The 22866-nt window shown below is 44.4% G+C and overlaps 1 protein-coding gene across 4 annotated transcripts; it reads left to right on the top strand.

Moving 5' to 3' along the window:
- The first annotated feature begins 627 nt into the window (after nt 1-627).
- LOC147624145 (uncharacterized) lies at nt 628-22281 on the top strand. Of its 4 annotated transcripts, none has more exons than XM_086819062.1 (11): nt 628-853; nt 945-983; nt 19424-19515; nt 19614-19863; nt 19943-20062; nt 20169-20244; nt 20366-20574; nt 20819-20927; nt 21179-21271; nt 21366-21526; nt 21605-22281. In XM_086819062.1, exons 1-11 carry the CDS (start codon nt 704-706, stop codon nt 22193-22195), a joined length of 1890 nt encoding a protein of 629 aa, XP_086675188.1. In that variant the 5' UTR covers nt 628-703; the 3' UTR covers nt 22196-22281. The 4 variants fall into 4 exon arrangements, with proteins under 4 accessions (XP_086675188.1, XP_086675189.1, XP_086675190.1 ...); XM_086819063.1 differs by having other exon boundaries at nt 651-853; nt 19359-19515; XM_086819064.1 differs by having other exon boundaries at nt 653-853; nt 19622-19863.
- Nucleotides 22282-22866: the final 585 nt, after the last annotated feature.

Below are 22866 nucleotides of genomic sequence, written 5' to 3'. Positions count from 1 at the left end.
ATATTCAAAAAAAATTATTTGATACGTATATTCAGACAAAATTATTTGATATGTATTAATTAAATGTCATTGAAGTGGCATTTAATTAATACAACTTTAGAAAATGAGTTTTCCCCCACACCTCGCTCCCTCTCCTCCTTCTCTCTCTTCCTCCTTGTACTCGTTGAGTGAGAGAATTGTGGTCCTTAAATAGAAAGGAAATGGGTGAATGCATGCAAATAGAAACGATATGCTGGGTCATCATTTTATTGCAGGATTGCAAATAAAAAGCATATGGGTGAGTCCACGAGTAGATGGGTTGGTAGAACAGTTGGGTTCCATTGCGAGAACCTAGGTTCGATGCCATCAGGCTGCGTGACGTGGGTATGTGTCGTGAGCTGGTATATATATATATATATATCTTCCCGCAAACAAAGAAAGCATATGGGTGTGTATGCAAATAGAAACAATATGGGGGGTCATCATTTTATTGCCTTAAATAGAGAGGATATGGAGGTCATCATTTCACTTTAGATACTAAAATAAAACCTTAGAAAAACACTCTTATTTTTAAAAATCTGGCATAATATATTTAATGGAAATATAAAAAACATTTTATATTATTTTGGAGAATGCGAACACAAAAGTGCTGCGCCCAAGCGTGCAAGCCTTCGCACTCTATTTTAATGGGCGCCGTGCTGTAGTTTTAGCAGAGAGAGGGACTATGGAAGACATCGAGGACATGGCGTCAGAGAGTCATACGGGGCTGCACTTGCCGTTGCCCACAGTCCTCCCGAAACCCCGCACTCGCTCCATCAAGCCCCTCGACACCGCTAAGGAAAATCTAACGTCCACCCTCGTGCCCGGCGTCCAGGTCTCGGCCTCTGAATTCTTGTATCATGCTACGTAGGGATTTTTTTATTTTCCTTTTTTTTTTTTTTCTGTGACCTTGCCTTCTCGTGCAGACAATCTACTTGAAAACTTTCGGATGCGCACATAACCAGGTCAGTCCATCAGTCTCATTACTTAAAGAGCATCTCCCTGGTGTGATTTGTGCCCAAGAGTGCAGTGTTAATGATATGTTTAACTCTAACTCCAACTGTTTTTAGCTGGATTCGTAAACTGCATGGTTAGTTTCAAGGCCAGACTTAATATCCTTACGCACAAACATACTACCACACTTATATGAGTGGGTTCACACAGAGAAGACCTTGATTCCCAACAATCCTCCCAAGAAATTACCTCATCCTATGTCAAGTGCTTAGTTTCTCATGCCAGATATGGGGTCCCAAGGATAGAGTACACACAGGATCAGGTCACTCACATTCACAACACACAACTCACATCTGAACAATAAACAACACATAAATGAAGAGAACACAACACATTTTTTTCGCACAAACATGGAAACACACTTTTGTGCTTTGTAGCACCGCATTTTATCATCATCCCCCTTGATGCCAACTTGGCCTACTCATTTGGTGGCTCAGAGGTTGAATCATTACATAGAATTGCTCCTGAAAAATTAGGGTTTCTTGAATCTAATGCTATAGGAGGTTGTAGTAGCAACTCTCCAATGCTTGAGATATGCTCTCAATCTTGAATAATGTTGGGGGATATGAGATTAATGCTTCAATTAAGCATGATTTTGCAAAAATTGAAAAAGCTCCAATTTTTGTTTTTTGTATCTTTTTGATTGATGCAAGTACTGTGTTGATCCCTTTGATGTGTTTGTTGGTTGAGGCAAATCTGTAGAGATGGGCTGATGTAGAGATAGTCGTGGAGCTCTTCACAAAGCAGAGGTTCTCATTGGAGATGGCGGCAACTCAATGGATGGCAACAGCGCTCAACAGCATCAATGAGTCGATACAACATCAGTTGACGACCAGCGTGGTGCAGTTGTATGGAGCAAAGGGCGGCAACGTGCATGTGGCCTTTTGTAAGGTATAAGCCTAAGGTATAAGGCTTATACCTTATAAGGTTTATTAAAACCTTTCTACACTATTCAACGACGGCTCGACGCCTTGTTGATAGGATACATGGACACAGTGTGGTGAAGGTAGCTACGACATCGGCTACATCAACAGTGGCAACAGCCTGGAGTGATGGTGGCGGACTGTGCACTTGGAGGATTAACGTAGTAGTTTGATGCTATTGGAATGAGAAAGCACATAGTCGTGGACGATGGTGCTGATGTGGAGGTAGGAGAAACCCTATAATGCTCTGATACCAATTAATGGAGTAGTTCATAGCTAGGGTTGTAGGCATAGCGAGGCTATGGGGGGCTAGAATTGAAACATCATCATGGCATTTGATTAACATAGATAACCAAGAGAGAGAGAGAGTTAGACAATGCTAGAGAGATTAGGTGTTTTCTCATTTTTCCCCACTCTCCATATTTTTTTCCCATTTTTTCCTATTTTTCCTTGGTGTGGGAGGTTGCCCTGGGCTGGCAGGATGGTCAAGATGCTGGCCGACTACTGGCTGCTGGCTGACTGGAGCAGGCCGACTCCACACGTGTGCATGCTGTCCATTTGGGGCTGGCCGACTAGAGCAGGTGCTGGTCGGGTGACTTCAACAGGCTGTCAGCTGTCTCGTCTACAGGCCGACTGCATATATGGGGCCATATAAAATGGCCCCATGGTCCCCCACTTCTTTGTATCTTGTTTTCGGGATTTTATCTTGTGTATATAGCAGAGTTACACGCCTCTCTCTCTCCCTCTCCATTGTTGTGTTTTTTTGCAGTGCACTTGCTCGTGTTCTCAGATTTTGTCATCATCTCCGCTACATATTCTGACATGGTATCAGAGCTCTAGGCTCTTGATAGATCTTGGGAATTGTGTGAGCAAGAGGGGGACTGTTGTGTTGTTGATTGGTGGGCTGTTTTGGATTGTTCGGGAAGAGGAGAAGCAAGAGGAAGGCGGGCTGATTTGCTGGACAGCCACTTGCAGGTTTAAGTTCTTTGTTCCCACCCACCCACCCTTTTCAGTTACATCCCCGCAATGCCAGATTTACTTGAGATGGCTGAGAGACATGTGAAGATCCCGACACTCCCCACGTTCCCAGTGTACCATCAGTTGGACGGGAATAACTATGGCATCTGAAAGGTAATGATGGAATCTGTTCTGGAGTCTTATGACCTTGTTGATTTTATTGTTGTTGGGTTTCCATGGCCGAAGGTAGAGGAAGGGGAGTTACCCTCGATTTCAAGACAAAAAAAAAAAAAGGGCATGTTGCTTTGCTTGCAATTTGGGGGTTTTCGAAATTGAGGTCAAAATCAGCAAATTGAACCTCTTTCAGTTGCAGAAATTTGGGGCTTTTGTGAAAATTGGCCAATTAGATGCACAATGAAGCGATTGGAGTGCATAAAAATTGGGGATTTTCAGATTGGAGCATGTAATTGGGCATTACAGCTGTGATTTGTCGCGTATGTATACACATTGTGTAATTTGACAATTTGGTGCAGGTTTATACTTGCTTTGGTTTGCAGGCATACATTTGCACAGGACATTTGGTTGCCTGGCAGTGCACATTGGTGCTTGGTTTGCTTGCAGGTATATTTTGTTGACATGGCACAGAATGCTACAGATGTATTTGGTGTGCTCACCCAGGAGGACAAGTTGGATGGATCTAACTACTCCCTCTGGAGTTTCATGATCCGTAATTTGCTGGTAGCCAAAGGGCTTTGGGGCATCGTGTGTGGTGATGACACACGCCCACTTACCATACAGCCAGCCACGCCTCAAAGGGGAGGTGCTCAAAGAGCTCCTGATGTAGAACCTGCTCCCACACAAGAGCAGAAGAGATGGGACTCTAGAGATGCACAGGCCATGTCATTGATAGCCCTTTCAGTGAAAAGGACTATTATTCCGCACATTCGTTCTTGCAAGACATCGAAGCTTGCATGGGACACATTGGAAGCAATGTATCAGGTACACAACGAGGCAAGAGTTGCCTACTTGAAGAGGCAGTTGGATCTTCTTTCTATGGATGAGGGTGACTCCATGGCAAAAGTGAAAGATTTGCAGGAACAATTGCTCAACATTGATGAGGTTATCCCAGACAGACAGATGGTCACCAACACTCTTCATTCTTTACCGCCTTCCTACTTGGGCTTTCACACCTCTCTCAACCTCTCAATAAGAGGAGGTGGTGATCCCGTCACTTTTGAAGAGCTCATGGGTTTACTCTTGCAGGAAGAGCAAACAATAGCAAACTTATCGAGCAACCGTGGTGGAGACAAGGCATTTACAGCCAAGGATAAAGGTAAAGCAAAGAGCTTTAGGCATGGGGGACAACAGTCTATCAAGGCTGGTCATGGACAGCCCTCTTCTGGTGGTGAAAAGTCTGACAAAGGGGATGCAAACAAGCCCAAAAAGAAGGGCAAATGTCACTACTGCCATAAGCCTGGGCACTACATCAGTGAATGTAGGAAGCGGATTGCAAGAGAGAAAAAAAAAGAAGCAGGCAATGCAGTAGCAGACTCTTCTGATGACAAAGCACAGCAATCAGCTAATGTAATCCAAGAAGAGTACACTTTTTTGGTCACATGCACTAGTGGCACATCAAGTGCTTTAGACACTGATATGTCTTGCATTGCATCTGACAGACAGAATGCATCATGGTATTTTGATAGTGGTGCTTCGAGCCACATCACTTCATGCAAAGATGTATTTCAGCACTTGGTTTATGCTTCAAATGGCCGCACTGTATCATGTGCAGATCATACCACATATCCAGTAAAGGGAATTGGCAATGTCATACTTATTGCAGCCAATGATGCCAATATTTGTATGAAAAATGTTTTGTATATTCCAGGGATAAAGAAAAATCTACTCTCCGTCTCAGCCATAAACGACCAAGGTTTAAAGGTTGAATTTGAAGACGGGAAGTGTTTGGTAAAAGGCCCATCAAAGGGTTATGAAATAGTCACTTCTGGAACACGATACAAAGGCTTGTATAAGCTGGACAGCTATGACAAGCGTACTTATGATGCAAATACAGTGGCTGCCCACACTCCTGCTATGCATGATGCAGAGCTATGGCATGCTCGTTTTGGGCATGTAAATTTTCAAAGTTTGATGCTTTTGCAGAAGCATCATATGGTTGATAATATGCAGCCTCTTGAGTCTCCACCAAGACATGTATGTGAGAGGGAAAGATGCAACGAAAACCATTCCCCAAAGATGGAGCTGTTAGAGCTGAAAGTAAATTACAGCTCATACATAGTGATGTATGTGGTCCAATGCAGACACCATCCATAGGGGGTCATCTTTACTTCGTCACATTCATTGATGACTACTCTAGGTTTGCTTGGGCTTACCCCTTGAAAGCAAAAGCAGATGTGTTTACATGCTTTCGACACTTTGTAGCAATAGCTGAAAATATGTGTGGATGTAAAGTCCAAACACTCCGCTCAGATAGAGGTGGAGAATACATGTCAAATGCATTCATGGATTATATGCTTCAAAAGGGCATCAAACACCAATGTACTGTGCCTTATACACCGCAGCAGAATGGTGTAGCTGAAAGGAAAAATAGATCTCTCATGGAGATGGCAAGATGCATGGTCAAAGCACAAAAGTTGCCTCACAAATTTTGGATGGAAGCTATAATGTGTGCAACTCATGTGTTGAACAGGTGTCCAACAAAAGCTTTGAAAACCATAACACCATTTGAGGCTTGGTATAGCCGAAAGCCAACAGTGGACTATATGCGTACATTTGGGTGTTTGGCATATGCACATGTGCCAGATAACTCCGAGATGACAAAGCAATGAAATGCATTTTTGTCGGCTACAGCAATGAGAGCAAAGGATACCGTCTTTATAATCGAACTACATGAAGGACTTTTGTAAGTAGAGATGTGGTATTTGCTGAAAATTCAGAACAGCCCATGGACAGCTTGTATAAAAGCAATGATACAAGCATACAAGACATGTTTGATGGACTTTTACCCATTGCAATTAGGGGGGATTCAGATCAGCCAGCCCCTACACAAGAAAATCCTCATGTAGAACATGTGGAAGAGCCAGCCATTCAGCCCCCTTCTATGGAAGAAGTGGAAGATCTTGTCAGGAAAGAGCAAACAGCCATAGACACAGCCAAGTCAGTGCCAAGAGAAAACTTTGCAAGAAAGCAAACTTGCAGCTCCACTCACAGGTAGAACAAGGGCTAGTTCTAGCCATGCTTTGAATATACATCGTGGAGAGTCTGCATTAGCAATGGGTGGTCTCTTTGATTCAGAAGAGCCTTCTTCTTATGAAGAAGCACATGAGAATGAGCATTGGTTGCAAGCTATGCAAGCTGAAAGTTCTTCTATCATGAAGAACAATACATGGGATCTTGTGGAATTGCCTAAAGGCAAGCATGTCATTGGAACAAAGTGGGTGTACAAAGTCAAAAGAAAGTCTGATGGTACTATTGACAGGTACAAAGCAAGACTTGTGGCTAAAGGCTACTCCTAGAAAAAGGGAATAGATTATGAAGAGACTTTTGCTCCTACTTCGAGAATGACCACAATAAGATCAGTGATTGCATTGGCTGCACATAAAGGATGGATAGTGCATCAATTGGACATCAAAACTGCATTCTTAAATGGGGATTTACAGGAGGAAGTATATGTAAATCAGCCCATTGGTTTTGTAGTTCCTAGCGAGGAACATAAAGTATGCAGGTTACACAAAGCATTGTATGGGTTAAAGGAAGCTCCAAGAGCTTGGTATGATAAGATACATGCTCATCTAACCAGCCAAGGTTATGAGAATAGTCCAGCTGAAAGCTACATTGTATGTGAAGAAAACCGATGCCGATATTCTCATAGTCATCTTGTATGTAGATGACATGCTCATTACAGGTACTAGCAAAGCACAAATTTCAGATTTGAAAGCTGATTTGAAAGCTGAATTTGATATGCTAGATTTGGGGCCTTTACACTACTATCTCGGCATACAGTTTATGCATATAGATGATGGCATTGTTATGCAGCAAACTACGTACATAAAAAGTTTGCTAAAAAGGTTTCACATGGATGAATGTAAGCCTATTTCTACTCCGGTAGAACCAGGTGTACGGCTTACTATGCATGATATTGGAGAACCTTTTGAGACTGGCATTTATAGCCAGGCAGTGGGATGCCTCATTTACTTGTGTAACATAAGGCCAGACATATCTTTTGGGGTGTCTTTGTTGAGCAAATTCATGGACAGCCCAGGCACAAAGCATTGGCAAGCAGTCAAACGCATTTTTCGTTATCTTAAGGGTACCCTGGATCTTGGTTTGTTCTATCCCGGGGGGGCAGCTTGCAGCTTTATGCATACAGTGATTCAGATTGGGCTGGTGATTATGATACCAGGCAATCCACCAGTGGGAATTGTTTTTTTCTTGGCAGTTCATGCATATCTTGGTTGAGTAAAAAGCAACCCACTGTTGCCACATCTACTTGTGAAGCTGAGTACAGGGCAGTCTTCACAGCTACAGTAGATTGTGTATGGTTGAGGAGACTATTGGCTGATCTTCGTGAGTGTCAGCAGACACCCACCACCATTCTCACTGATAGCCAGAGTGCTATGGCCGTGGCACGAAATCCAGTATTTCATGCACGTACCAAGCACATTGAGATTCATTATCACTATGTCAGAGAGAGGCTACATGCAGGGGAGATTAGTTTATCTTACTGCCCTACACAAGATAATGTTGCAGATCTATTCACAAAGGCTTTACCTCGAGAAAAGTTTGAAGCTTTCCGCAAAGCTTTGGGCTTACTCTCATACAGAGAGTGATCTGCTACCTTGTACAGGTTCACACTTCCACTATAGGGGGGATTTGTAGGCATATGCTCACTTATGGTAGTGCTATGTGTGAACAAGGCTTAACCAAGGGCACTTTTTCCCATGTGGTTTTTCCACTTGGACATCAAGTGTGAAAGGACACTCTTAACATATAATATTTTGTACTTCTATATTATATGGATGTGGCACACATGCAAGGGTTGACTTGCATTTTGTGGATACCACACTTTTGGCTCTCACCACAGCCAGGAGCTGAGAGGGGGTGTTAGAAGTCATCTCCTGTCCAGTTTTATACACCAGGGCCTTTGTTGTGGGTGTGCTCGGCCTTATGAGGTGTTTTATCATTTTTCCCCACTCCCCGCATTTTCCCCTTATTTTTTCTATTTTTTCTGTGGCTTGGGAGGCAGCCCATGTGCTGGCCGACTGCCGAACTGGTCCACAACTCCATCTATGAGGTGGCCGACTGCTAATGATCTGGCCGACTGGAGATGTGAGCTGGTCGTGGAGTTTCAGGGCCAGTCGGCTGCCCTACAGCAGGTCGACTGCTGATGTGGGGGCATATAAATAGGCCCCCAGTCCCCTTGCCACTTGTGTACCAACACCGGGATTTTCTTGTGTATATAGAGCAGAGTTACACACCTATTTCTCTCTCTCTCTTGTGCTGTATTTTTTCTGCATGCGTTTTGCTCTTGTGTTCCCAGATCTGGTCATCATCTCCGCTGCGTATTCTAACAATCTCTTGGCAGACAAATCTCAAGCTTTCTCCCGCTTCCGAGAGTGGGTGACTTTGGTCGAGATTGCGACCACATAGAAGGTTCGACAAGTCCGCTCCGACAATGGAGGAGAATTCATCTTCAAAGCCTTCCATAATTTTTGTCGATTTTCCACACCTCACACTTCTCAGCAAAATGGTGTGGTTGAACGCAAGAACATGACTATTCAGGAGATGGCCCGTACCATGCTTTCTTCTTGAATCTTCCTTGCTCTTTCTGGGGAGAAGCTTTGAGCACTGTTGTTTACATCATCAACCGTTCTTCTACAAAGGTGGTTTCTCATATGATTCCAAAGGAGGCTTTTACTAGACAGAAACCTTACGTCTCTCATTTCATGGTTTTTGGTTGTGATGCCTATGTTCATATACCTGATCATGAAAGATCCAAATTTGATCCCAAGCAAGGTCACCGCGAAATGTTTCATTGCTGAAACGATTCATTTTGGGATGAAACGTTTCAACATTGGGTGGTGGCCAATGAAACGATGGACCGAAACGATTATATATATAAAATTTGAAGGTTGGGGGACCAAATCTGAAATTTCAGATTTGGGCTTTCAATTGGAGATTGGAAGTGTAATTTCTCCCTCAATGTGGGGCCCCAAATCTGAAATTTCAGATTTGGGCCTTCAAACTTAATTACTATAATAACGTACAATCAAGAAAACAAAAGTACCAAAATCATATAACCAATCGGTAATTACCAAACAGAATTTAAAACTACAAGTCTACAATACATTATTGATTGCATCCATGGACAATGATTTCCTCATACTTAGTCATTCATGTAACATTAAAAAAAGCATGCCTCATGAGGTCATGTCATATGACCATAATCCATTGAATCATTGACAAGATCAAGATTTCTAATAACTTAAAGTTTTAACATGATTTAGTGGCAATGGGCATGCACGATTAAATAAGAAATATAATAGTTAACTCGGCATTACTGGAGTCCAAAAAAGAAAGTGCAATATATAAAAAAAGACCATGACACAAATAAAGTCCTAGGCTAGTCACTATCATCACTCTCACACTCAGAGGGAGTGGGAGTAAGTCTAGGGGGTAAAGGATCCATCTCTCTAGTCCATCTAGATGGAATGTCTACATCTCCACGGCCTTCTCGGTGGGCTTCTCTGCGGATGTCTCTCCAATGGATGCCTCCTCATGAGCACGGGCTGGACGGCGTGTGGAGGAGCGTGTCTGATGTGTAAATCTCTTCATGTCCTCGCGGATGAAGTCGTAGACATCATCCTCGGCTGTAGTTGTGACACATCAGCAAGTCTCACATCAATCTTTCTATAATCCACCTGCTTCACTGTCCAGTTCATTGCTCCCATAGTGTCCAAACCTCCAGCTTTCTCCAAAACTCGGAGGTACGCATTGACATAAGCCAACTTATCAAGTTGATTTGTGTTCAATCTGAAATTATGTTGAAAACACGTTAGGAGTTAGAACATTCAACATAGACATAATGTTGTCTATATTATATAATATGCATATTAGAAATTACAAATAAACTATACCTGTTTCGGTCCTTTGTGTGGATATCACCCATAATGCTCCCTAGTCTCTCAGCGCCTGCCGAGCTCACCTCTTGCGAAAGAACTCGCAAGGCTTATGTCTGCAATGTGGGGTTCAATCCACCAAACTTTTCCCACCAAGAGACAGGCAACGCTTGGTTCTCCGGATCACGTGCAATCTGGCGGGAGAAGTTACCCCTATTGCCTTTGTACTCTAAGAGGTCTTTCTCAAGCTGATTTTGCATGGCGCCATCAGGATAAACCTTCTTAATATACTCATTCCATGTAATCAAAAGAACACGATCAGACCTCTGGCTATCACTTCTCCATGCAGGATGGAGGATGTGTTGTGCAACACAATGGATAGGCCGACGGAACCAAGGCCATCTCCTCTCAAAGATCCTTAGCATGAGAGGAATCCTACACATGCAACATGTCACGTCATAAACAAGCATTCCAAATTTTAATCATTATGATTTATTTATGAAACATGATTAAATTATGAATATTGAATCGTCCAAATATATTTAAGTAATACCTATCAGGGCTAATAGTTGTGGACCCTATGATAGCTCGTCGAAGCCTCTCCATGAACTCGTAAAATAGTCTGATGGTGACTCCCTCACCATCAGAGAGTCGCAGCATAGACACCACAGGTAATAATGCAGACTGTAATCCATCAGGCTCTGTCCAGAACTCATTGTCAAAGATAGTGTTCTGGATGCTTATGGTAGCAGGCGTGGTAGACTCGGGCCGCTCGATCCACTCCTGGTCAACTACCATACGCCGTAGTGCATCCTTGCACTTCACTAGCCTACACTTTGCGGTATGTAAAAGACTTGATTAAGATCATACTTTACTCTAAGCCCTAAGAAAACCAAGGAATTGATATCCAAATAGACTTACCGGCCATAGTTGCCAGGCGTTTCATGAAACGTGTTTCAGAAACGTTTCATAAACGTTTCATTTATTTTTCAGAAGTTTCAAAAACGTTTCATACAAAAGGGGGGTACTGGTTTCAAAATTTATATACAGGTTTATAATATGTTAAAAATATGTTGCCTTCCTTGCAAAACAATATTAAAAAAGCATCATTTATACATTAAAATATGTTTACAAGCTAAAACTAAAGGGTGACCCAGTTACAGTGGGCACCCAACTGAGTCATTGACCAATTGGCATCAAGAATCAAGATCTGGATTTCATCATCAATAATGGCAACTACTCAATAATGGCACTCAAAGTGCTCACAAAAAGTTTGAATCCTGGGCTGATACAAAAAAAGTAAACTGAAGTCTGAAATACACAAAGTAAAGCATGCTGAAGCCTGAAAGATGCAATCATGCATGAATGATGACAAATAGTAAACTAGAGGAGCTTGATAGCCCCAAAGACTAGAGTCCTCAATATGGAGTGTGGGCACTTCCAACTGGGCACTCAATTCTCAACAGGCTCAATGTCACTCTCAGAAGAGGATGATGCTGGCTTAACTGCCGCACTCGTCTCAGTTGCTGCACTAGTACTAGCACCTCCTGATAATGCTAGTGTAGATGCTCGTGTGCCATGAGCAGGTGCCATCAACTCCTCATACAACATGGCATATATGTCGCGCTCCTCGTGAGGAATCTGTGGGACATCTTTCATCTTCTCAATGTCGATTTTATCGACATTGACCTAATGAGGCTCTATCGGATTGCCCGACTGTTCAATTAGGCGGAGATTGCAATGGCAATACACCAACCGCTCCAACTGAGCAATAGACAACGTGTTCCTCTTCTTTGTATGGAAGAGGGCCCATGTGCTCTTGTTCCTCTTAGCAGGATCCGAACTGCAATCCTGTGAGAGGACTCGAATGGCGAGGCGTTTCTGCCATTAAAATACAGAAACTTTGTAAGTACAGGGTACTAAAGTCTAAGTATAATAATCATTGATCAATGTATTATGTAAATAACAAACTATGTAGATACTCCAACACCGTGCGTTCCGCCTAGCGTTGATCTTTAGCATCCTTGCATTTAGCTTCCTTTGTCTTTCCCTCCTCAGCAAGTTCCTGTTGTCTTTGCCGCACCATGAGAAGAAACATGTGTTCAAAATTTTGGAAACCTTGCTCTTTAGGCTTTTCTGCTGCTTTCGCCCGCTGTAGTTGTAACTTTAGTAGCCTGTTTTGTTTCATCAGCTCTTATTAGTGCTTTGCGGAAGCATTTCTTTGGTGGTGGTGTCTTCATGGACAGTTTCTTCTGCAGTGTTGTCTTTGTGGACAGTTTCTTCTTCTCTTGACATGGTGAATGATTGGGTGGTTTTTCATGACCTTAGTTTTACCATTCAAGGAATGCTCTCATTGTAGGTAGTCAAGCTGGGTCACAATCAGAAGCTTTGATACCAATGTAACACGCAAGCGGTATGATCGTGTAGCGCAGAGCAAGACCTTCTTTATACCTTTATGTTAGTGAGCATGAAGTGATCCACTTCAATCACCCTCTCGGGTTCACCCCGGTCATTGGACCAGCCCCCCGATGGTAGATCTTTAGCTCTCGAGATCTACTCCGATAGAAAATATGGTGTAGTAATCACCTCGAATCACCTTCTCAAAGTTGAGAAGGTGATTCAAATCTAATAGGTGGCAAAACCCAAAAAGATATATTCTCAATAAGATGAATAGTAAGAGCGCGAGTAAACTTGCACGTGCGGTTCCGATGGGGGGAAAGCTGTTTTGGGCTTACCTATCCAAATAACCAAGATATGATATAGTTGGTTTTGTACGAAATCTATTGAAGTAGAGCGTATAATGTTCATGGCTTGAGGTAGAGCACTTACCGGGCTAGGGTAACCCAAAGCTTGACCAAGATGAGGCTAATGAGAAAGACCTAGACTTTTGGATGTCTAAATTCAAGGAACTAGAATTAAGGTGGTGGATTTTCAAGCCATGGCCTATCTCTACGAAATTTCCATTTTAAAAATGCCTAGATGACTCAAAAGGTCATGTGTTCAGAGAAGTTTCGGGCTACAATTGTCACCAATTGGCTGACCATTTGGTCCATCTCCAGATTTGTGTCTCGTTCACTTGAGGCCAGGCCGGTGTCTCATGTGAAGGGGCCAGTATTTTTTTGCATAACATGGACGGGAGCCAGACTGGTGCCACCCGTGTGTTAGCAGGATGGTGTCGTATGAACGGGTGCCAGACTGGTGCCACCCATGTATGACCTGGACTGTGTTCTATCCATGGGATTGTCACGCCATGGAAGAGCCAGTATTTGTGCCGTGTCTTGCCTATGGGACTCCATAGGGAGGCTTGTGCCTGGATCTGTGTCTTACCTATGGGACTGTCACTCCATAGGAAGACCGGGATTTATGTTTTCTGTCGTGCCATCATTGTGCCCGACAGAAATGTTTAGTACTTGTTCCATGAACGGGAGATATGTCCATGATACTGTTTGCACATGCATTCATGTTTTGCATGTTTGGAATTGTTTTCGCATGACTTGTATTTTTGTGTTTGCCTGTTTGACGTGCCACTTACTGAGCGGGGACGCCTGCTAGTGAGTCATGAAGTTTGCTCTGTCTTCTGACGAGTTTTATTGCGTGTGAACAGGTGGTAAGCGTATTGCATTTGTTTATTTCTTAGCATTCTTTTTAACCTTTGTTTTTTATAAGGTTGCAGTTTCACACTCATTAATGAGTGGGCACCCTTCCCAATATTTCATGGTACTCTTAGAAGGGTGGGCACCCACGTTTGAGTCATTGTGGGAAAGGGAACCCCTCATGTGTGTGGGGTGGGTGCATGGCCACCTACCCACCCCCCACCTTGGAACCTTGGGAACTGGCCGCCTCCACGCAAGCTAGGTGGGCCGGCCAGCTGTTGGACGTGTGCCCTATCCAACGCTTACATATAGGCGACCGCTTCATCCAGCTATCCGTATTCGACTGTGCAGGCGACCGTTTCATCCGGCTATCCATAGACGGCTGTGCAGGCGACCTCTTCATCTTGCCCTGCAGTCAGCTGTCTTCTTGCCCTGCAGGTGACCGTGTGCAGGACCTCACTGCTCTTTGGCCAGCAAGCGGCTGTGCCCAGACACCACCTTTTCCACCTTGCAGGCGGCTGCAAGGTGGATATCATTGCTCTTTGGCCAGCAGGCGGCTGCGCCGAGACACCACCTTTTCCACCTTGCAGGCGGCTGCGAACAGATATCACTGCTCTTTAGCCAGCCGGCGGCTGCGCCCAGTAGCCACCTTCTTCACCTTGCTCTGCAGGCGGCTGTCCTCTCTTGCCGTGCAGGTGACTGTGCGCAGGTTCTCTCGCTCCTCTCTGGCCAGGAGGCGGCTGCACCCAGGTGTCCTTCTCTAGCCCCTATGCAGCTGCACTTAGGCGCCTCTGATATTTGTTCTCCCACTATCGAGCTACAGGCGACTCTCTCACCTGCGGGTTGGCAGCAACAGCAGTAATAGAGACTTCTCCTTTCATAGGTGGGTGCCTACTACTTCTGAAGGCCATATCCATTATTTTGCAAGGTAAGTGGATTGAGATTTAAGCAAAGGTCTTTGATGTAAATCTTATAAGGGATACTCTCTGCTGCTAACACCCGTTCGGTGCCGGGTAGTCCAAGCTTCTGGAGAACCACGGTCCATGGGTGCCGAGATCGGGAGAGCCAGGCGTTAGTACGGGAGCGCCTGTTTGTGCGTGGTCGTGGAACACCAGTGGGGCGCTCTCTGTGGATTCCAGTGAAGGCACGGGACCGTAGAGATTAGACTTCTTCAAGTGGATCGCTCTCCTTCGAACGTCTACTTCAAGTCTCTTGTTTGGTAACTGTATTCATCTCAGTTGTACATGGACATCATCTGGTTCAATGAACCCATGGAGCATTGTATCTCTTAAATACTCCCAATAATATATCATATATTGAGGGGGGGGGTCGGCCCGTTCCGGCCCCAGTGCTGGTGTCCATTGATCAACATTTCATTTCATTTCAGTTTTCAGTTGTTATTGAGTTGTTCTTTTATATTGTGAAATTTAAGTTGTGCTATTATGCTTGTGGGTGTCCCACGGAGTCTATTCCCACTTGATGGGATCGGTTTCATTGGTATCAGAGCACGGTTATTTCCCTCTTCTTAGTGGGGAAACAAACCTGTGTATTGCACACCCCGCTTCTAGCACACTTAACACAATGGACAGCCAAGGCAACCCTTTGGAAGTGCCTAATTTGAGGGGCCCATCAAGTGCCTCGCCTGGTCTGATGCTTTACAGGGAAGGCACAAGCCCCTTGAGAGGTTGAATGATAGTGATTCGAGGGGACAACTGTCTCGTGGAAAGACAGTTATGCAAGAAGAAGAGTCTGATGCAATGAGGGCTGAATTGGAGCATATGAGAAAGCTTTTGCAGGTACAAGAGCAAGAGCTGAAATTTTTGCATGAAGATCCCCATGTGGAAAGTGCCATTGAAGCAAGGAAAGCCGATGCAATGGTAGACATGACTTTTGAGTCCATGGCACGAGAAGTGGGCAAGAAGCCAAGGGAGTTGGCACTTTCCTACCTCCTCCGCAAAGGTGACATCAAAGAGGGAGAAGATGGAGAGCTGAAATTCAGAAATCCACCTCGCTTGAAGCATGCAGATCCCGCATCTCAAAGGTTAAGGTCATTTATGCAAAGGGAAGAGGTGACAGACACCTCTCATCATGCATCATCTCCACAAGGCACAAAGGGTGACATGTATATGTGTACTAGTACTCATCAGCTTATCATCCCCAAACGGATGGCCAAAGTGAAGCTGCAAATTCAGCCGTGTTGGATTTGTTGAAGTGTTATGTGGCAGATCAAAAGACTGCATGGGAGAAGTATCTTCCACTCGTTGAGTTTGCCTACAACAATACGATCCATGCCTCCACGGGAAAGGCCCCGTTTGAGATTATTTATGGCAGAGTGGTATTGCCACCCATCCTTCGTACAAAGGATGAGATTTTTGCAGCTGATGAGTATGTTCGTGACTTGGATGTAGCCTTTGCTCAGGTACCGACAGCCATTGCAAGGTCACAAGATAAGCATAAAATGGCTGCTGACAAGCATAGAAGGGACATGCAAGTCAAAGAAGGTGATTGGGTTTTGCTCAAATTTGAGAAAGCTAGGCTTCGGAAGAGGCCAGGACGAGAAGGATCATATCCTAAGCTTTCTCCTCGCTATTATGGACCCTTCAAGGTGATTCAAAAGATCAATGAAGTGTCATACAGGCTTGCTTTACCTAGTCATTTGAAGATTCACAATGCATTTCATGTGAGTCTTTTCCGGAAATATGTCGAGCGAGGTCCTGACGAGCCTGTCACGGAAGATCCGCTAGAGATTGATGAGCTTGAGGAGATCCTCCAGCCAGAACAGATTGTCTTTCACAAGGACAGAAAGCTACCTGCAGGAAAGCTTTCCCGGCGATACCTTGTGAAGTTCAAGAACTATTTGCCCATTGATGCAAAGTGGGTAAATGAGGATTATTTTGTTGACTACCCACAGCTGTTGCAGGCATATCTTGAGGCTTTTCAGTTGAGGACAACTCTTTAGAAGCCCGGGGGGATGTCACCAATTGGCCGACCATTTGGTCCATCTCCAGATTTGTGTCTCGTTCACTTGAGGCCAGGCCGGTGTCTCATGTGAAGGGGCCAATATTTTCTTTGCATAACATGGACGGGAGCCAGACTGGTGCCACCCGTGTGTTAGCAGGATGGTGTCGGATGGACGGGAGCCAGACTGGTGCCACCCGTGTGTTAGCAGGATGGTGTCGGATGGACGGGAGCCAGACTGATGCCACCCATGTATGACTAGGACTGTGTTCTATCCATGGGATTGTCATGCCATGGAAGAGCCAGTATTTGTGCCGTGTCTTGCCTATGGGATTGTCACTCCATAGGGAGGCTCGTGCCTGGATCTGTGTCTTACCTATGGGACTGTTCACTCGATAGGAAGACCGGGATTTATGTTTTCTATCGTGCCATCATTGTGCCCAACAGAAATGTTTAGTACTTGTTCCATGAACGGGAGATATGTCCATGAAACTGTTTGCACATGCATTCATGTTTTGCATGTTTGGAACTGTTTTCGCATGACTTGTATTTTTGTGTTTGCCTGTTTGACGTACCACTTACTGAGCGGGGACGCCTACTAGTGAGTCGTGAAGTTTGCTCTGTCTTCTGACGAGTTTTATTGCGTGTGAACAAGTGGTAAGTGTATTGCATTTGTTTATTTCTTAGCATTCTTTTTAACCTTTGTTTTTTATAAGGTTGCAGTTTCACACTCATTAATGAGTGGGCACCCTTCCCAATATTTCATGGTACTCTTAGAAGGGTGGGCACCCACGTTTGAGTCATGGTGGAAAAGGGAACCCCTCATGTGTGTGGGGGTGGGTGCATGGCCACCTACCCACCCCCCACCTTGGAACCTTGGGAACTGGCCGCCTCCGTGCAAGCTAGGTGGGCCGGTCAGCTGTTGGACGTGTGCCCTATCCAACGCTTACATATAGGCGACCGCTTCATCCAGCTATCCGTATTCGACTGTGTAGGCGACCGTTTCATCCGGCTATCCATAGACGGTGTGCAGGCGACCTCTTCATCTTGCCTTGTAGTCGGCTGTCTTCTTGCCCTGCAGGTGACCGTGTGCAGGACCTCACTGCTCTTTGGCCAGCAAGCGGCTGTGTCCAGACACCACCTTTTCCACCTTGCAGGCGGCTGCGCACAGATATCACTGCTCTTTGGCTAGCAGGCGGCTGCGCCCAGACACCACCTTTTCCACCTTGCAGGCGGCTGCGCCCAGACGCCACCTTCTCCACCTTGCTCTGCAGGCGGCTGTTCTCTCTTGCCGTGCAGGTGACTGTGCGCAGGTTCTCTCGCTCCTCTCTGGCCAGGAGGCGGCTGCGCCCAGGTGTCCTTCTCTAGCCCCTATGCAGCTGCACTTAGGCGCCTCTGATATTTGTTCTCCCACTAGCGAGCTACAGGCGACTCTCTCACCTGCGGGTTGGCAGCAACAGCAGTAATAGAGACTTCTCCTTTCATACGTGGGTGTCTACTACTTGTGAAGGCCATATCCGTTATTTTGCAAGGTAAGTGGATTGAGATTTAAGCAAAGGTCTTTGATGTAAGTCTTATAAGGGATACTCTCTGCTGCTAACACCCGTTCGGTGCCGGGTAGTCAAAGCTTCTGGAGAACCACGGTCCATGGGTGCCGAGATCGGGAGAGCTAGGCGTTAGTACGAGAGCGCTTGTTTGTGCGTGGTCCTGGAACACCAGTGGGGCGCTCTCTGCGGATTCCAGTGAAGGCACGGGACCGTAGAGATTAGACTTCTTCAAGTGGATCGCTCTCCTTCGAACGTCTACTTCAAGTCTCTTGTTTGGTAACTGTATTCATCTCAGTTGTACATGGACATCATCTGGTTCATTGAACCCATGGAGCATTGTATCTCTTAAATACTCCCAATAATATATCATATATTGAGGGGGGGGGGTCGGCCCGTTCCGGCCCCAGTGCTGGTGTCCATTGATCAACATTTCATTTCATTTCAGTTTTCAGTTGTTCATTTATATCGTGAAATTTAAGTTGTGCTATTAGCGTGTGGGTGTCCAACGGAGTCTATTCCCACTTGACGGGATCGGTTTCAACAATGCTTGTTTGATCTGTGGAAGTCCTCAACATCAACAAGTTCTTGAGGAGTGACAATACTATCCTAAGCCCCCCAGTTTCTCCTTGAGTCTACTCACATGGAAAACTGGATGAACTTGCACATTAGGAGGTAATTCTAGCTTATAGGCCACCTCACCAATCTTTTTCAGAATCTGCTAAGGTCCACAATACCTAGGGGATAATTTCCCAATCTTCCCCATCCGTAACGTCTTTAAAACTCTTGGGTATTCTACGTAAGGTTGTCCAATGAGCATCAAACATGAATAGTGTGGACTGGTTTGGACTGGTTTTGAAGCTGTCATCATGCCTGAAAACATCATTTTGTAGTTTACGGGCACTGCCATGTCTGTGTATATATCTGGCATTTGCATTAAAAGCTGCCTTTCCCTCGTTCTCTTTCATCAACAATAAACACTTAAAAAGTAAGATCTTTTTTACCTTTAGCCCTTTGGCTGTTCCGTTGTCAAACCAGGAACAAAAGGTTTTGCACCCTGGCTTCTTTTCCTTGCTATCAGAGGGTTTACTCCCCTGATCTTTTCTCTGTGGGCTGTCGGGATTGATTCCAATTTAGACCTCTTTCTGAAGAAACTTAACCTTGCCCCTTTTGTCCTCTTTTCTCTGTGGGTTTATTTGAAAGTCTGTTTGACAGGTAGAAATATAGAAGCAGCCATATAAGCAGTGCACTACTGCAAATCAGTTTTTTGCTTGATACAGAGTGATAGTGAGTACATGGCGGGACAACTTTCAGCGTATGGCTACACCATCTCGGAAGAACCCGACACGGCTGATTTATGGTTAATAAACACGTGAGAATCTAACCTTGCCTTTGATATGTTCTGACTCCACATAAATCTCTCCCTTCTTTCCTAGCTATGTAGTATACTCATGGGGCTGATTAGGACAGGTGTACAGTGAAATCTCCAAGTCAATCAGCCATGGAGACATTAATCCACAGAGGAAAGAGTGCAAAAAAGCCTCTAGTTGTAGCGGGTTGTGTGCCTCAGGGCAGTAAGGACCTGAAGGATTTGGATGGAGTAAGCATTGTTGGCGTGCAGCAAATTGACCGTGTAGTGGAGGTTGTAGAGGAGACTTTGAGAGGACATGAAGTGCGGCTTCTCCGTAGGAGTTCACTTCCTGCTCTTGATTTACCAAAGGTAACAAAAAATCTAGGAACTTTTAGAAATAAGAAAAGGTTCTAGCATGGATGCCTTATGAAGAATCAATGTCTTGCAGGTCAGAAAGAACAAGTTTGTGGAGATACTTCCAATAAATGTGGGCTGCCTAGGGGCTTGTACGTACTGTAAAACTAAGCATGCACGCGGTCATCTGGGAAGCTATCCAGTTTTGGCTTTGGTATGGTCTATTTGCCTTGGAAATGTTGAAAATAATGTCATTGGTGCAGTGTGATTCTAAGTCCAACACTGAGCTTAGGCTAAACGCTCTCCAATTTGTTAAGCAGGTAGAGAGGATGAAATTGGTGATTGCCGACGAGGTCAAAGAAGTGTGGCTCAGCAGTGAAGACACGGGAGCTTATGGTATGTAACTGAGTGACTTAATGCTAATTATAGCCACTTATTGGGTAAGCACAGTTCACATGGTTTTTTCCTACAGCTTTTAAGTTGACATTGTCGTGCTGTTTTTTGAGCTTTCTTACAGGCCGCGATATTCAGACCAATCTTCCTACTCTCTTGCATGCGCTCGTGGCAGAGCTGCCCAAAGATGGGTCTGTTATGCTGCGGATCGGCATGACCAATCCACCTTACATCTTAGAGCATCTTGAAGAGATTGCAAAAATTCTTTGCCATCCATGTGTTTACTCTTTTCTCCATGTGCCTGTGCAGTCAGGAAGTGATACCGTGCTACATGTAAACCCGCCATGACACCACCTTATGCATGCCAATGATGGAGTTTTTTGAACACTACATTAATGCTTCTGTCGCTGTTTTTCCATGCATGTTGGAAATGTACTTAAGACAGAATGTACAAGTAACCCTTTAAGTATGTGTGCGGATGATGTTATGGGTACTCTATTCTTTTATATTTGAGCATTATGAGCCCACAATTGGTCCCATAATCTTACTTAACATCCTCTTTTTTTACTGAATTCAGGCAATGAAACGGGAATACACTATTGGTGAGTTTAGAAGAGTAGTTGATACTCTTCTTAAACTGGTTCCTGGAATGCAGATTGCCACTGATGTGATTTGTGGTTTCCCAGGTTTCCCTCCAGCTCTGTACGACTGGTTTAAGTTAGATCCCCTAGTCTTTAGCTGGATAAATTTGTTTCATTGGAAAAATTCCATACATGCTTTGCATCCCATCATCCCCCCCACCCCCCCCCCTCCCCGCGCAGTGCCCCCCTTCCCGCTTTTCCCCCTGGTGTCCCATTTCCTTCTTTCTTCTTTCTACTAAAACCTGTGGTCAGTACCAACTGGCAGCTTGTACGATTATGGTAATGTGTCTTTGCAGGTGAAACTGATGAGGACTTCGATGAAACCATCAAGCTGATTCAAGAGTACAAGTTTCCACAAGTACACATTTCCCAGTTTTATCCCAGACCTGGTATGTTGATTCCAAAACTTGTCTTTAGAGATGCTTGAAGCTGTTTGGTTGTGATGAGGAAGTGATTGATTTGTTGGCTTATGATTAAAATCAGGAACACCTGCGGCTCGCATGAAGCGGGTACCGACGGGAGAAGTGAAAAAGCGGAGCCGCAAGCTGACATCACTTTTTGAGTCATTTTCCCCCTACAAAGATATGGAGGGGATGATGTGTAGAGTGTGGGTAACAGATGTAGCAGCTGATGGTATCCATCTGGTATGTTTGAATGTAGCTCTGCAATGTGGGATGGACTCAAATATATGGTAAACTGATAGTTTGTGCATATTGATGCAGGTGGGCCATACAAAATCGTATGTTCAAGTGCTGTTACCCACTGCCGAAGACTTGCTAGGAAGCTCTGTAGATGTTAGAGTGATCTCAACAGGAAGATGGTCGGTGATAGGTGAAGTGGTTCGGTTTGAAACCAAGCCAATAACTGGAAATCTGCTCTCGAATGCACAAAACGGTGAGCGTAGCACAGCAATGCGGCATAAAATTTCAGAGCGACCTGCCGTCTCTTGTGTGAGTGAAATGTTGCAGTGTGGTGAAGAGGGTTGCTGCAATCAAGGTGCCCAAAATGATGTGCCGCTTTCCAGGGAACATTCTTCACCACATGGCAGTCATCGAATTAAATTACATGCAAATACTAGTGATACTCACATGCACATGAACGGACTCGTCAAGAGATCATCATTATCTTCCACAGTGCCAAATAGGTCAGCAGTGATAGATGCCGAAGTGAAAGGAGCATCTCAGGAAAAGAAACACAAGGAAGTGGCATGGTTGCAAGGGAAGTCACATGCTCTGGACTTGTTTCTTATCACTTTCCTCATTTTGAGTATGAGCACTTTTCTGATTCTGCTTATCAAAATCTTAGACTTGTAATAAGACTTCTAAAATTTTTGGTGATGAATTTTGCATGGTTTAAAAGCTCATGTATGACTATCCAATTTTGATTTGATCTATCATCACACTGGGCACTCTCATAATTCTTTTCACATTGGTTTGTTGAGACCCCCTTACAATACCATTGTCTTTACATCCTACTTATGAAGAGTCACCTCTAGTTATTGATTCAACACACTATCGCACATGCATCTTTTGACCTTCAAGAATCATTTTATAAAATATGGTTAGTGGATGCACGAGTGATTTTTCGCACTTGTTCCGATCTCATCAACTCATATTTCACTCATATAAGTAAGCATGCAATTTGAGGCCACAACTCAAGAAAGAGGGATGTTAGCTAAATCCTTCTATGGTAGATTGGGGACGACGTTTGAAATACCACAATACCGTTTCTCTTAGTTGGTGTTATGAGTGATTTTGTATTAAATACCAATGGGCTAGTGTTATTAGTGTGCACATTTGGAACAATGATAATATTATTGGTATTGTGAGTGATGCTATGTTATATATTGAGCTAGTGTTATTAGTGGTGTTGTGGGTGATTTCGTGTTATATACTGAGCTAGCAGTATTGAGCTAGTGTTATTAGTGGTGTTGCGGGTGATTTCGTGTTATATACTGAGCTAGTAGTATTATTGGTGTTTATGC

This window comes from Cibotium barometz, chromosome 25 (genome assembly GCF_041138505.1).
Source record: "Cibotium barometz isolate CiBa-2024 chromosome 25, ASM4113850v1, whole genome shotgun sequence".
In the NCBI taxonomy this organism is placed as follows: Eukaryota; Viridiplantae; Streptophyta; class Polypodiopsida; order Cyatheales; family Cibotiaceae; genus Cibotium; species Cibotium barometz.
Note: the sequence above shows the minus strand (reverse complement) of the source record. Positions and strands in the feature narration are given on the sequence as shown.

What these genes read in the sequence shown, in the direction of transcription:
- LOC147624145 (XM_086819062.1), top strand. Translation starts at nt 704, where the DNA reads ATGGAAGACATCGAGGACATGGCGTCAGAGAGTCATACGGGGCTGCAC. An exon ending in CCCTCGTGCCCGGCGTCCAG is followed by an intron (nt 854 to 944) that starts GTCTCGGCCTCT and finishes CTTCTCGTGCAG; the next exon opens with ACAATCTACTTGAAAACTTT. An exon ending in CAGCTGATGGTATCCATCTG is followed by an intron (nt 21,527 to 21,604) that starts GTATGTTTGAAT and finishes ATATTGATGCAG; the next exon opens with GTGGGCCATACAAAATCGTA.